This window comes from Eurosta solidaginis, chromosome 2, assembly GCF_040869045.1.
Source record: "Eurosta solidaginis isolate ZX-2024a chromosome 2, ASM4086904v1, whole genome shotgun sequence".
In the NCBI taxonomy this organism is placed as follows: Eukaryota; Metazoa; Arthropoda; class Insecta; order Diptera; family Tephritidae; genus Eurosta; species Eurosta solidaginis.
In genome coordinates this window covers 86,369,729-86,386,346 of record NC_090320.1, presented here as the reverse complement: position 1 = coordinate 86,386,346, position 16,618 = coordinate 86,369,729, and the positions used below count along the sequence as shown (strand labels likewise).

At 39.9% G+C, this 16,618-nt stretch overlaps 2 protein-coding genes across 3 annotated transcripts in view; one reads left to right on the top strand and one right to left on the bottom strand.

Annotated features, from left to right (window-relative positions):
* The window catches only part of LOC137240064 (NADH dehydrogenase [ubiquinone] flavoprotein 1, mitochondrial-like), a 109,509-nt gene that overhangs the window by 76,213 nt on the left and 16,678 nt on the right, over positions 1-16,618 (top strand). The gene's annotated exons all lie outside the window — the stretch shown is intronic.
* Positions 14,264-15,905, bottom strand: LOC137240063 (putative aminopeptidase W07G4.4). Its single transcript, XM_067765979.1, is given in 1 exon segment — positions 14,264-15,905. A coding segment is annotated over 1 exon segment (1,518 nt). The 3' UTR covers positions 14,264-14,387.

Here is a 16,618-nt window from a genome sequence, read left to right as displayed (position 1 = left end):
GAAAACGATTTACTCTGGAAATGCTTCACATTATAAACACACCAACCAGCAAACGAATGAACTACAAAACGGACGTAGATAACTCCGCTAGCTTCTATAGATATTTGTTGACAAACAAACGATCAGTGATAAACTCCACGTCAAGTGATACACACTGTAAAAAATGTATGTGATTAATTTTTTAAAAAATTGTATGTTAGAAAATTTGTTATTTATTTATTTATTTTGTTGTTTTTATGTATTGTAGTGTTCACCATGAAGACGATTACCGTGTGTAATCGAAATATATTGGTAATATATAAAAAAAACCCTTGTGTTTTTATTTCAATTCGGACCTCAAGCCAGCTAGCAAAAACTGATTAATTATTTCTATAATAATTAAAAAAATGATGTTCGGCACTACTTTGCTGATAATTACTGCGCTATAACAACGCTATCCGAAAAAAAGGTGGTCGTTATTTAATTGAAGGCAAACCGGTTTATTCAAAGCCGTTACCTATCGCCGAGGCAAAACTAAAAGACTTGAGAAAAATGTGAGGAAAACTGGTTATACTAAAAGAATTTCATTCTTTTTATAAAATACTAAAGGGCAACAGTTTCGTGACGCTTTACCCGAACCCAACATTTCAGAAGATTCTGATTCCGAAAATGAGATCTAGTTCTAAGTTTGCAATAATATCTTAGATAAAAACCAGAGATTGAAAATAATTGTTAACAAATATTATTTTTTGCTGTATTTCTATGAAAAAAAAAACTATGAAATATAAAAAAAAACCCTAAATCAACCCGTAGGCAAAGAAATGTTAAATACATATATGTATATTATACTTATTGTACTGCTTCGCTGCTGCTAAAATGATGGCTGCCGCTGATGTCGCCAATATTACTTCTGCCGGAGTTGCTTCTGCTGCCGAAGTCGCTGCTGGTTTCGCTGCTGCTGAGTGCGTGGAGTGAGTATTGTGTGCCGTTATGCACGTTATATTTTTGTGGATTGACAAAATGCACCGTTGTGTCTTTTTTTTTGTGGTACAGCACCGCTCAATTCTTATTACGTTTGATTTAAGTAAAAATTCGGTGTTTTCTAAATTAGGCCTTTTCGTTTATTTCTGCTTAATAAGATTTTATCTCCGTTTTAGTTAAATTTTGTAGCTTCAAATTTTAGTATTATTTGCATTTGTCTCAATTTTATTTCTTGTAATTATCTCTGTAGTTTTTAATTTGTTTAATATTATATGTTTAAGTATCGTCTATTACTTCTGCTTTCGTTTAAAAAATTTCTTTATTAAGTTGCGATTTAATCAAAATGTCTTTTTTTCCAATTTTATTACTTCTGCTTCCGTTTAAAAATGTTTATTATTAAATTACGATTTAATCAAAATGTTTTCTTTTTTTCAATTTTATTACTCCTGCTTTCGTTTAAAAATTTTTATTATTAGATTCCGTTTAAAAATTAGAAATTAATATGCTTCCGTTTTAAAAATTTGTATTATTAAATTACGATTTAATCGAAATGTCTTTACCCACTACCACTGCACTGTCTTCACTTCACTGCTGCCAAAGTTTGAATAGACCATGTGAACTCCGACTTACCCGCCGCCTCTGCTGCTGCCCCAAAATGTGCAGTTATATCGCCTTGGAGGGCGCCTCCTCCAGATTGTGGCCATATCCTTATAATTTCTTGTGGGAGGCGGTCTTATGCGCCATATGTCCATTACAAAAACTTTCACACTCAAATTTGTTACAGCACTTTATTAAATTTCTTTTAATGAAAAACTTCCCAGCACGTTCGTTTGCGACTCGACCAAATTTATGTATATCTATATCGTTTTTTATTGCGTGACGTGGGCCGTAGCCGTATTTGGCATGCGCGTTGCCAACTGCCTGCACCTGTCAAACACAGCTAAAGCTCAACGCACATAAACTACATTATAACTAATGATTATTTTCCTTATATTACAAAGCCTTTAAATAAGTGCTACTATTTTCCTCATCACCCGGTCATTAAAGCTAAGTACTACAACGCGATTGAGGGTAGTTTTTGATGGATCGGCCCACAATGGCAATCAATCTTCGCTTAATAAAGTTTTGCTTACCGGGCCATCACTATTACGTGAAATCTTTTCAGTGATATTACGATTCCGTCAGCATCGATTCATTATGTCAGGAGACGTTGAGAAGATGTATCGCATGATTTGGGTACACGATTATCATAGATACTACTGTGCTGATTGAAACGACTTTTGATTTTATATATAAACAAACTTTTATTCAATAACGAATACGCCTCAAAGTATTCGTCAATATTTTTTTTTAATTTTTCACCATCAATCGAAATTTTTGAAAATTGAAAAATCAATATTGAAAATTAAAATATTGATAAAACATTTTAAAATTACAAAGTGCAAAGTAACTAAAATACAAAGTTAAATAAAAATAATAAGAACCCTACAACTATCAACGAATTTTATGGCGTAGCTCGCTGGACGAGCCCGTAGAACATTACAGGCTAAATAGGTACCTATGGGTACATCACACCATACCTGGCAATGAGAGTTCTAAATAACTTGCACATACTTCACGGGAGGCATTTCCATTGGCTTCTCGAATTATTTTATAGAACTTTTACATGGATGACGTTATGACAGGTGCAGAAACGATTGCTGAGCTTTTAAAAATACATACGGAGTTAATAGCACTTTTAAAAACTGGCGACATGAATTTACGGAAGTGGAGCAGCAACTGTGTGGAGTTGCTATAAAATCTCCCAGAACACATGCGGGAGATGTCTCCACTATCCTTTGAGCCAAAGAATGCCTTCAAGCTGTTTGGGCTGAAATGGATTCCAGTAAGTGATGTGTTTGAGTTTCGCGTATCACCATCAAATACAACTGTCATTACAAAACAATCGATTTTATCAGATGCTGCCCGCATATTTGATCCCTTAGGATTTCTAAAACCAGCTACAATATTAATTAAGATATTTTTTCAAGAGCTGTGGTTGCGTAAGCTAGAATGGTTGGAGGAAGTTCCAGCTAATATATCGGGTCGTTGGAGGAGCTGAGGAATACGCTTTCGTCATTGAAAACTTTACAAATTCCAAGAAGATGCTTACTGAAAGGGGGTAAGAATGTGATTCGTGGTTTCTGTGATGCATCGCAGAGTGCATTTGCTGCAGTCGTATATTGCCGCTCAGAGGTCGAAGGAAAAATCACCACTCGGCTTTGTTCTGCTAAGAGTCGTGTAGCCCCGCTTAAAACAGTATCGGTGCCACGGCTCGAGTTGTATGGTGAGCAGTTTTTGTGCCGATTGATGAGTAAAGTTGTTCGGGCGTTAGAACTCGATAATAACATCTATATGTGGACAGAGTCGTCAACAGTTTTACACTGGCTGTCGGATCTGCCAAGACGCTGGTCAGTATATGTGGGAAACAGAACATCGGAAATTTTAGCTTCCTACGCGCGATCACAGTGGAACCACGTTCGCTCTGCAGATAATCCAGCAGATCCTGCTTCCAGGGGTGTCTTGCCGTTGGAACTCAAATCCTTATCTATTTGGTGGAATGGCCCCGTTTGGTTAGCTAAATCTAAAGATTGTTGGCCTCAATCTAAATCGAAGTTAGATGTAGAAGAGCGAAAGCATCCATTTTATTCTGTTACTAAAATATATTTTATATCCACAGAGCAGCACATGATTTTGGGTTCATTGTTAAAACATATATGGATGTGGTCTCGGTTGGTGCGCGCGGTTGCTTATTCTCTACGATTCATCGGTTTGTTACGCAGACAAAAATACAATCCATTTTTGTCTGCACTTGAAATGCATGAGGCTTCCAGCTTTATATTTCGTATTGTCCAAGAGGAAAAGTTCACAATTGACATCGCTGCCTTAAAGGAAAACAAGTCTGTAGCAAGTAAAAGTAAACTCTTCTGTCTTACGCCTTTTCTAGACCATGCTGGTGTTTGCTTCCCAAGGCCGTCAGTTCTATGTACCAGAGCGACTCGAGATTTTTCCCGACCAAGGACTGCCATTTCAGTGTAACCCCATTTAATCTGTTGCGTCCCTCCCACAAATTGTCATCCTCCCAGCAGCTCCTTGCAGCGGGACTGCTCCATATTCTCTTGCTCCGGGAAGGTATCGAACCCAATCCGGATCCGTCTCCTGACCCTGGTCCTGAGAAATGGTTTTGCTGCATCTGCCGGAAAAGAATCTTTTTAGGACGGTCATACTCTTCTCAGTGTGTCTCGTGTAAGGGATGGTTGCATCGGACAGGTTGTTCTGGGATAGACCCTAAAACAAGACGTCCACGTTACTTCTAGAAATCTTTTGTGGCCCCTTGCTGTTCACTCCCTAGGACGTCCCGTAGTCTGCGCCTTAGCGCCCCGCTGCTCAGCAAGCTACAACAAGTACTCGCTGTTGCTCGCGCCCAACGGCGCCACCATACTCTTGTCAGTGTGTCTCGTGTAAGGGATGGTTGCATCGGACAGGTTGTTCTGAGATAGACCCCAAAACAAGACGTCCACGTAACTTCTATAAATATTTTGTGGCCCCTTGCTGTTCACGCCCTAGGGCGTCCCGTAGTCTGCGCCTTAGCACCCCCGCTACCTTCCAGCAGCCCCGCTGCTCAGCAAGCCACAACAAGTACTCGCTGTTGCTCGCGCCCCACGGCGCCACCAACTAACACGGCTGCTCCCACTCATACCTACAATCTCCGTAGTAGAGTCGGGAGCAATGCCGAGCATCAGCCCCTGCCCCCGTCTTCTTCCCCCCTCTCTTCCGGCAGAAATTGTGTAGGTCAGGGAAACAGACTCTTAGTCCCTACTTCCCTTTGCACCGTTGGCCAGCGCAGAATATATACGTTTGCGACATCTGCCCAATGCAGCTCCTGCCATGGACGGTGCCACTTTCCTAGATGTTCTGGTCTCCGCGACGGCAACCCCCGACAGGTTTCATTGCGCCATGTTGCCAGGCCGCATACCCAAATACACCGGGTACCCCAATACTTACCCGAGGACGTCTAGTCCCAGGGCCACAACAGCAGTCGCGTCCTGGCCTTCCACAACCCAGGCGTAGTCACCCGTCACTTACTCTCAGCGTGACGACGTCTCCCCCTATGCACTTCAGAATTCTGAAAAATTCTGTAATGAATTAACTGGGAGATCACGGAGATAGTCGATTTCATGAAGCGGCACAACATCCGCATTGCTGCGATTCAGAGAGCAAGATCTGCATTGAAGACCTGTTCTGGGTATAATGTCCACAGAAAAGATCGCGAGAGCGGAAATGGAGGCGGCCTCGCGTTTATCGTACACCACTCTGTGCAATATCATATATTTGATCCCGACATCGATCGCAGGGACAGTGTCTTCGAACGTCAAGGATTATCTGTCCGGTCGGGCGATGCAAACCTAGAAATCATCAACATCTACATTCCTCCTGCCACCTGTTGCCCCAGTCGATACCGCCCTAATATCAGCGCCGTACTCACTGGCAACAATCGCATTATCTTAGGCGATTTCATTGCCCATCACGATCTATGGCATTCAAACTTGTGGGTGGAGATTAGGGGTGAGATGTTGGCGGATCAAATAGAAGAAACGACGTTCTGCACAATAAACGGAGACGCCCCCACACGTATGGTAGGAATCTGTCACAGTTCGCCGGATATTTCAATCGTGAGCGCAGAACTCGTAAACTGCGTCAACTGGCAGCCGATGGTAACATTGGCATCCGACCAACTGCCTATACTTATTTCGCTCGAGCGTTCCGCCGACTTCATCGTCGCAGAAAAACGCACTTTCATTAACTTTAAAAAAGGAAAGTGGGACGAATACAAATCTTTTACAGACAACCGCTTTGCTGCCCTCCCAATCCCAACTGATGCCCGCCAAGGGGAGCGTGCTTTCCGCAAGGTCATTCCGCCTCGGCTCGTTTCATTCCCGCCGGTAGAATTCCCGAAATTCGGCCCCATTTCCCGGCGGAGGCCGCAAGTTTAGCGAGAGAACGTGACCTTATAAGACAGCTCGATCCCGGCGACCCCCAAATAAGGGATATAAACCAACGCATCAGATTGCTTGTGGATGAACACAAGCGGGCGAAGTGCGAGGAGCACCTAATTGGTTGTAACCTCTCTGCCGGTGTAGGTAAACTTTGGTCCACTGTAAAGTCCCTATCGAATGCGTCTAGGCACAATGAAAAAGTTTCCATCGCCTTTGCCGATAAAGTGCGGTCGGGTGTAAAAAAATGCGCAAGCGCTTTCTGCCGACAATATATAATGTATTCTACGGTCGCCAAAGATAGACGGAGGGCCAACAGACACGCACATAAACATAAATTCAGCGCGTCACCAATTACCATCACCGTCAAAGAGGTTGAGGATGCCATTGGTCATGCTAAACCATCCAAAGAAGTGGGCCCAGACGGCATTGCCATGCCGATGCTTAACAACCTAGGGAAAGAGGATTTCAAATATTTAGCACATGTCTTCAACATGTCTCTTTCCACTTTTGTCATACCCGAAAAATGGAAAATGGCCAAGGTGGTCCCGCTCCTAAAGCCTGGGAAACCAGCTAACATAGGAGAGTCATATCGCCCGATATCTCTCCTATCGCCAGTAGCCAAGACGCTTGAAGCCATTTTGCTTCCCTACTTCAAAGCAAATTTGCAGCTAGCCTCTCATCAGCATGGCTTCAGAAAACTCCATAGCACCACCACCGCGCTAAATGCCATCAGAACCCAGATAAATTGCGGTTTAAATCAAAACCCCACCATAGAACAGTACTCGTAGCGCTACACGTATCAAAAGCTTTTGATACGGTCAACCATGGCACGTTACTGTAAGATGTGGAAGGGTCTACCCTTCCCCATGTCTTAAAAGGTGACCGCAAATTATCTGGGTGGTCGGCTGGCATCGGTGCAATTTAGAAATGAAACATCAAAACCAAGAAGAATTAAACAGCTACCTTCGCCAAGAGAAGGAGTTACTATCGTTTCCTACGGCGATGACTGCACAATAATGGCCACAGGCCCAGGCCCAAAGATCGATGAGCTTTGCAACAGAATAAACGGCTACCTGCCTGATCTGCAGTTTTTTCGCCTCCCGAAACCTGGTATTATCACCGACTAAATCCTCCGCGACCGTATTTACAACATGGACGTTCCAAATGTCAACCATTTCCTACACCCCATGTCCTACACCCCAAAATCTTGGTTGTGACGTTTAATTTTGGTGAGCACGCAACCGCAATTGTACCGAAAATCCAGAGCCGTAATAAAATCCGCAAATCCCTTGCTGGCGGTACTTGAGGAAAAGACAACGAAACGCTCATTACCTCTTACAAAGCAATTGGCCAGCAGATTGCATGCTACGCGTCCCCTATATGGTCGCCAAGCCTAAAAATAACCCACTGGAATAAGCTACAGCCCTGCCAAAATACTGCGCTCAGAACCGCCACGGGCTGTCTTCTTATGTCCCCAGAACACCATCTACATAATGAGGCGAGAATACTCCCCATCAGGGAGAGAAATGAGATGCTAACTAAACAGTTCCTGTTGAATACCCAGAAACCTGGGCATCCCAACAGACATCTGATTGATGAGCCAACACCGCATAGGGACTTAAGAAGTCATCGCTGTAAGCATTTTGAGGAAATACGGCACCTGAGAACTCATCCGTATGAAGCAAAAAAACATAAGCAGGTCCTTGCTGAACCCCACAAACAGGCGTCGGACCTTCATGCCAGGAATTGCCCGGTGAATCCAGTACTCAAAAAACGTTACCCAAAACTTGCATAAGAGGAACGCATACTCCCCAGGGAAACGCGAGTCACTCTGGCTCAACTTCGTTCTGGATACTGTAACAGATTAAACTCTTACATATCCAGAATCAACCCCGACATACAAAATGTATGCCCAGCTTGCAATTTGTCCCCACATGACACCAACCATCTCTTTAATTGTAATGTGGAACCAACACCCCTTTCATTATGGTCCACCCCTGTTGAAATACCAAGTTTCCTTGGACTCCCGTTAGAGGATATTGATCACAATTTGTGATCGGTCGCAGCTATTAGGTGGGGCGAAGCATTGCTCCAACAACAACCATGCTGGTTTATTAAGAGTAGGCGGTCGCATAAAAAATGCATCTGCTTCGTTTGAGCATCCAATAATTATATGTGGTAAACACATCGTCACTGAGATGATTGTTAAGTATATACATTTGACGAATCTACACGTTGGTACCTCGCAATTAATTTTTATAATAAGGCAGAGGTACTGGATCTTGGGCGCTCGCAATATCGCCCGTCGAACTGTACACAATTGCATCACTTGCTTTAAACTAGGCAAAATTACGCAAAGTCAGATAATGTGCGATCTACCTAGAGAGCGAGTACAGTTACAGCGTCCATTCAGCAAGGTGGGATGTGACTATGCAGGTCCCTTCTTAATTAAGGTAGAAGTAGGTAAAGTGCCACGGAAGGTTAAGGGCTACATTTCACTCTGCGTGTGCTTCGTCACAAAAGCTATTCATTTAGAGCTCGTGGGAAATTTGACGACGGAATCATTTATAGGCGCATTAGACCGTTTTATATCACGGCGTGGAAAACCTCTGGAAGCATGGGCGGACAACGCAACGAATTTTGTGTGGGCGAAACGTAAGCTCGAAGACATGCAACAAATTATGGAAAGGCAGTACAATAGCGCTAGCACAGCTAACTTCTTTGAAAAAAATGGTATTACCTGGCGATTTATACCACCTTCATCACCACATTTTGGTGGGTTATGGGAAAGTGGCGTTAAATCAGTTAAAACCCATTTAAAGCGCGTAATTGGAGAAACCTCATTGACGTACGATCGTTTTTATACATTACTAACAAGAATTGAAGTACTTCTCAATTCTAGGCCTTTGTGTCCCAGCAACGATGGGGAAATTGATGCGCTTACTCCAGCGCATTTTCTAATTGGCCAACCTTTTACGGCCAGAACGGAGGGAACTGCTGATGTTAAAATACATGGCGCAAGGGTTTTGGAACAGATGACACTCCGAATATTTGACTACAGCAACGACAGAAGTGGATAGCCGATAAGCCGAACTTGGAGCTGAATGACATTGTTATTCTCCGAGAACTCAATTTACATCAATCTCAGCGGGTACTTGCTAAGGTCATCCAAGTACATCCCAGCGCTGACGGCAAAATAAGAGTGGTCACAGTGAAAACAGGAAAAGGCGAGTACGTTCGACCGATTACAAGGTAGCATTGCTTCCTAGCTCAGGAGGACCGGAGCCCTCCAGCGCACAGTGTTTCGTGTAGAACAAGCTAGCTGGACAAAAACAAAGTTCTTATTCCAAGAAAAGTGTAATGAGAAATGAAAGAAAACAAACAAAATAACGGGAATTTTGCTTTTTTTTGATATTTTTGCTCATATATATTGAGTAATTGAAGTAAGAAGGCAGGAGTGGCCGTAAAATGCATTGATTAATTTGCAAAATTCTTGTTGAATATTAAGCTTCATATTTCTTTTAAGTGAACACTTTTATATAATTCTTTTGATGGATTGTAAGCTCGAAGGTAGGCAAAATTGTTTAATAGTAATTCTTTCGCAATTAGAGTATTTTCAATATATTTAACATTCCGTTATTAAGAAGAAAAGGTATTTTTTCTCTATATTTTTAACTTTAGGGACAAAAAAGTTACATACATCCGGGCTAAATTTTACATATGTTATAGTCGCAAGTATTCTCTAATAGTCGAAAGAAAAAACCATTGCGAATTCTTTGCACATCTATTTTTAATTTTTTTTGTAGATTTAGTTATCTCTACATATAAAATAGGATGTATGTACGTACCAGCTCCGACGAGATATTTGAACCTTTAAAGCTGATCTACAAAGGGCAAAACCAATTTCAAGGTACAGGAAACAAACACGTAGCCATAAAACACACAAAAATAAACGCGCAAGGTCAACAAGAGAACACCAAAAGCAAAAAGGCGAAGATCACTGACTTCAACCTGCCACTACCTACCGCACCAGTCACCAAGGCATAAAAACAGGTACATACAGAGCAATCCTAATGCAGGTATAACCACACAGGAACGCTACACAAAACAACCCACAACGCTACAAAACTGATAACAAATCAGAACGATCAACGACACTTAAGATGGCAGCACAACAATCATCAACTATTCACCCTGTCGGAAAATCAACAACACAAAGCAGTTTAGTTATAACCGTACCAGGAACGGAGTTTTTTGACATTTGGGTTCAACATTCGAAGGAAACCAGATATAAAGAATTATTGAGTTTTGTTTTACTTAAGTGCGATTTAAGCGAAGCAGCTGAGTATTCGATAAAAAGTTTAAGCATTTTTTTTTTTTTTTATACAAATATCGGCATATTCGTCGAAGCTGGATCAAAAGTAGAACACTTCTGAAAGACATAAGGAGCGATTTTTGAATAAAAACTCGTAGTGGCTTTCGGGTCCAGACTTCACATTTACAATAACGGTGGATTCAAAGTTGCCATCAGGCCAACCAACCACTTCTTCAGGTGGTTCGCCCCGGAAGACGAAATAAGGACTTTGTTAGCTGCAGTGAAAAAACCAAACGGCGTCGAGTGGATGACCTCTTGCAATCTAGAAGTCCTGGTGAGTTACTTTATGCGGCAGAAGTATCAACGCGTATGTCCGGCAACAGAAATGTTGCTAACATTATTAAAAATCACAGGAAACCACTCAAATATCCGGAAAAAGATGACATGTGAGCCAGACGCATGATGCTTGAGCAATGTAGAAGCTTTAGCATACTACGTAGATAGCAAGTCGACGACTCATGGGTACAAAGCGACTGGGAAGTGGAGCATCAAGGCAGGACATAAGGTTTATCCATCATTTTATAGTCTAAGAAAAGCTAAGGCAGAAATTAAAGTCCAGTCCGTATAAACTGTTGAGCGTTTAGTTTTAGCAAATCAAGAATTTTTTGTTAGTTTATTACCTACAAACTTGACGTATACTTTAATCAGCAAGTGGGGTTGCGATGGAAGCTCTGGCCATAGCACATATAAGCAAAAGTTTACATGCAGTTCTGACACTGATGAATTTTTGTTTATATTTTCTTTCGTTCCTCTTCAATTACAGGATGAAAAAGGTAACATTGTTTGGCAGAATCCTCGACCTTCTTCTACCATGTATTGTCGTCCAATTAAATTTATTTTTTCTAAAGAAACAAAAGATTTTATTGTTTTTGAAGCGAACAAAGTTTTAGAGGAGATAAATGCGTTGTTGCCAACAAAGTACATGCTCGAAGAATACGAAGTTTCCGTGTAAATCACAATATGCTTCTAACAATGATTGACGGAAAAGTTTGCAATGCTTTGACTGAAACTTCTTCCGCACAAAAGTGTTATATTTGCGGTGCCACTCCAAAAGATATGAATAATGAGTTACGGGACTTTACGCCTAACCGAGATAATCTTGGTTTTGGTTTGTCTACTCTCCATGCTCCATGCAAGATGTTTTTAATGCTTGCTTCACATAAGTTATCGCCTCGAAGTAAAAAAATGGCAGCTTAGGAATGAGGCAGATAAAGAGAGTGTAAAGCTACGTTCCAACGAAATCCAGAATAAATTTAAAAGTGTACTTGGATTAATAGTAGATAAACCAAAACCAGGTTTCGGCAATACCAATGACGGCAACACTGCTCGTAGGTTTTTCGAAAATTCTGAGGCTAGTGCTGAGATTACGGGATTGGATGTAACGTTCATCAAAAGATTCGACACTCTCCTTCGCGCATTAGCATCTGGGTACAATATAAATATCCAAAGAAAATTTGCGGTCGAGACTAAAACACTATACATAGATCTCTATCCATGGTTTAATATGCCTGTTACGGTTCATAAAATCTTAGTGCATAGTACTGATATTATAAAATGAGCAATTTTACCTATTGTTCAACTTTCTGAGGAAGCACAGGAAACCCGTAACAAAGATTTGAGACGATTCAGGGATGATAACACACAAAAGCAGTCGCGTGAAGCCACAAATAGAGATCTTATGAATATGTTGCTTATAACATCGGATCATTTTGTTAATAGTTTTAGGGAGATACCTAAGAAAAAATTTAAGTCTGACTTCAGAAGTCTTAAATTTACTGTCCCCCGATAATGTTGAGGAGTCAATAAATACCCCAGTTATTTCAAGCTTTCACAGTAGTGTTGCTGATGCTCATGACTATTCCACAAGTGACTCATCGAATGAAAGTGATGATAGCGAATAATAACATAATTATAAAAGATAACCTACCCTATAACTTTTTGTTGGATCAGTTTTATTTTATTTAAATCTATTGTCTTTTCTACTTTGTATGATACCTTACTTTTAAGTTTTTGTAATAAGTAATCTTCACATAATTAATTTAATTATTTATATTGTTATTGTTATTATTGTAATTCACTTTTACATTCCTGACAGGTACTATAAAATAATGTTGTAAAAATTGTAGTGCCAGGATAAATACTCAAATAAATACAAAATATGTATGTACACCCCTTTTTGTCCAATTCTTACAATTTTCGCTTTCGCAAATTTATTATACCTAATTTCCCATAAGAAAATTTGTGACGATCTATAACAAAAACTAAATTATATTTAAAAAATGTTTGAAAAATTCGACGAATTTTCATAAAAAATTTTTTTCGGAATTTTTAGAATTTTTTAGAATATTGAGATTTGTAGTCCATTCAATTTAAGTACAATAAAGTAATATTCTTAACTTCTTTAAATTTTTTTGGATCTATGTGACTTATTCACATGAGTTACTGTATATGAAATAAGCAAATGTATGCATATGAAGTAAAATTTTGGAAAAAAATAAAAAAAAGAACATATGGCTGAAAAAAATGACGTAGTTGTAATAAATGACTGCATATGAAACGGAAAATCTCATAAAATAATTTTGTCCAGCTAGCTTGTTCTACACGAAACACTGTGCAGCGGGGGAAAGAATGTTCAACAATCAATCGGCGCACCCTATAACTTCTACGCCCATCTTCAGCAGCAGCAATCCAATATATTTTGATATGATCTTGCCTTTATGCTAACATATGGACACACTAGTTTACATACATTAGGCGCATCTATGTACTTTACATAGTCAGCATACCCACTCATGCGGTGCAATGAACATACAACCGAACATTAAAATGAATATGCTAACCGTTAAGTGAAGTTGACAAACATACAAAACTACATTTTGTTTGAAATTATGTGTAAATATAGCCTTGAACTTGAATTCATTATTTGTATCACCTCATATTACGGTACAGCTGTCACGTCATACTAAAAGGGTATTTAAGACTTGTTTTGTTATTATTAAGTGGATTCGCAAATAAAGAGTATCAGTGTGCAGAACATTTTTTCTATCGTTAGTAAAGTCAATTGTATAATCGCAGAAACTGCAATTCAGCATATTTGTTATACAGTCCATTTAATCGTATACAACTTAATTTAGAATACGTCAAAAAATGTTTGACATTGAGTTCGAGTTTAATTTTTACAGCACCAATCATCAAAAGCATTTATTTCAGTTTAAAGAGTAAAAACGTCGGAATCATTTTTAATTTTAAAAAAGATTATCTTCTGGTTATTTTCGGCCTTAGATTTATAAATTTTAAATATTTAACGAGCTCGAGGCCATATACATATATATTCAGATTAAAACCAGGATAGATTTTATATATATGTATATACATTAAATTTTATTTAGTCGATATTTCGACCTGAATCTGAGGGCATTCTCAAGACTGTAAAAAACAAACATGAAACATTAAAATCATAAAACATATAAAAACCTATTTATAAACTTACACTCTTGGGTGTAGCTTGTCGACTAATTTTACAATATTAAACATAAGTACAAGAAGGCAATAGAACCGAAAAATAAACATCAAAAAATATACAGTAATGGTAAACAAATTTATACACAAACAGCAATACATTAAACTAACTAAATAATAGGCGAAACTCATAGTGCTCTCCTGTTGATCAGTTGGCGGTATGCCGACGCGCATTTTTCCGTCTCTGCTTTTTAGTTCATTCGTTTCTCTCGGTTCATTAATAATAAACAACATCTCAAGTGTGTATCTTTTGTTGTAATGCTTATCCTGTTGCATTATTGCCACGTTCTCAAAATCTGGAGTGTGCCCGGTTTCTCTGCAATGCTGACTTAAAGCTGTTTTGTTTTCATTAGGGTGGTCGCGATTTTTTAAATTTCATTTCTTTGTTTCTTGTGATTTTATTTCGTAGTGGCAGAACATAGTAATAGTGTTACATCCTTGCATATTTCAGTAAGTACAATTTAACATATTAAGTTTAAAAAAATTTATTTTAAAAGCTACAAATGCGTTTTGGCCAAAGCCACAATTGGTGCAGCTGTTGGTATCTCTGGGAAGACGCAAGCACTGGCAGCGATATCAATGTGAGTATATTTGATTGGGAAATGAGACTCCAAGCCATGTTTGTCCAAACCGGTGACTTGAATGAGGAAAACAGCTGGAATCTGATGTCCGCTAGGCGTACGTGAAGATGGTGCGTTATTGGCCTGAAGAATATCTTCACCAATTACTTTACCCTTGTTAAAATTAAAATCATCTGGACGCAATGCGGACACTTCAAAGGGTTCACCAAAAGATTGACCGGTTTCTTGGAGCAGACGTGCATGGCCGGCTTTGCTTGCTACACTATTGTCTATAGCAATAGAATAGCCATCACCAACTGATATGCAAGCGTGACCAGTCAATGTTGCAATAGTGAAGAGATGTGGGTCGGGCAATTTACGTTCCACAGCTATTTCCTTCATACGGCACAATGCATCTGCCATGCACATGCGGCCTTCAGCATCAGTGTTGCCGACACGTATACGTACACCGGCACGTGAAGTGTGAATTTCATCGGAAACATATGACTCTTCGCCCACTGAATTCCGAACCATGCAGAGAGCAGCCGTGTCGTGCACATCAGCGGGTTTTTGTTCGTTAACGATCTGCATAAATCCGGAAACAGCTGCTGCACCACATTTGTCGCGCGACATTCCAGCCATGACACCACCAGCTTTAATATCAGCACCACCAGTATCATAAGTAACACCCTTGCCCACTAACATCAATGTTTTACGTGCCGGCTGTGGTGGTACATATTCCAAAAAAATAATACGCCCACGATGGCGGCTGACCTGATTTGCTGCTCGATTAACAGCAGCAAACAATGGATAATCCTCCTGAAGGACGTTCAAGTCACTTATCACTTCCGTTTTTAGTGCAGAAAGAACATTATTGACATAGACTTCTACACGTGGTGGGGCCATCCGTTCCGGATCACCAACACCAATATCGCGGGCAACCATTCGACCGGATTCTAATAAGAGAGCTTCCTTTACAATATCGTCAGCTCTGGGTGTTGCAATCAAAAGTGATAGTTCCTTGATACGCTTAGCTTCTTCTGGAATATCTTCTCGTGGTTGAATTGGAACATATAGTTGATGCAAATCACCCAACACCGTACACAGCTCAGCATTGGAAAATCGTTTGCTAGCGGGTACAATCAGCAATGGTTACTTGAATCCAGCCTTAATGGCGCGCTCCAAAGACTTTGCCGCTGCATCTTGATACGTGCGCACATCATGATAATCCGTTAAATCTTGTACGGGTGAATAAACTATGGGCAAATCCAGTTTATGCGATTTAAAACATGAAACGACGCTATCAAACGCCTTATCATATGAACGAAACTCGCTGAATTGATCCACCAACTCAGCTGGTACTTGACGATCGATGATGCAAAGTACATCACAGCTGGACTTTTGTATGAGTTTAGCGACTTTAACGCTGCACGGCAGCAATCTTTCGATTCCCATTAGTGCCAAGTACTCTATAATCAATTAAACAGCTGTTGGGTGCAGTTGAATAGATACTTTTATATTATTCCGAATCTAAGCTACGCTGAGGATGAGTACTTAGTCTTTGCCGGTTTTGATATAATTGAGTTGTGCCTTCCGCTTTCAACAGATTTCCATTACAAAATGCGCGGAAATCCTTGTTTTTAGTCTGGACTTAGTTGTACCAACATATACCTTAGGGCATACGTACGTCATTTTTGCAAGGAATCCGGTATATAACGTCGGATTTGTCATATTTTTCTATTTTGTTTTTTGTATTACTGAATATTTTTTGGACGGTATTATTATAAGTAAATGTTATTTTAAATCTCTCACGGTCATACATTTTGGAATATTTCATTCTATTTGATAGCCCCGGAACAGGCGTAGATGTCTTATATATTTTATTAGTTTTATCATTAAAGGTTTGATTGGTGTTAGCTTTTGTAAAATGGTCGTGAATATAGCCTCTTATTAGACCTAAAGGAAAATCGTTGTCTTTCAGAATTTTCGTAATGATTTCTATATTTTTGTCATGGTGTATCGTATCACTGATTGATAAAACTCTCTTGATAAAGTTTTTCGCTGTGTTGACTATGGTTGATTTGTCGTGCTTTGAATAAAAATTGACCAATCTGCCCGATGCAGTGGGTCTTTTGTACCAATCAAAGGATAACTTATTATGCTTTCTT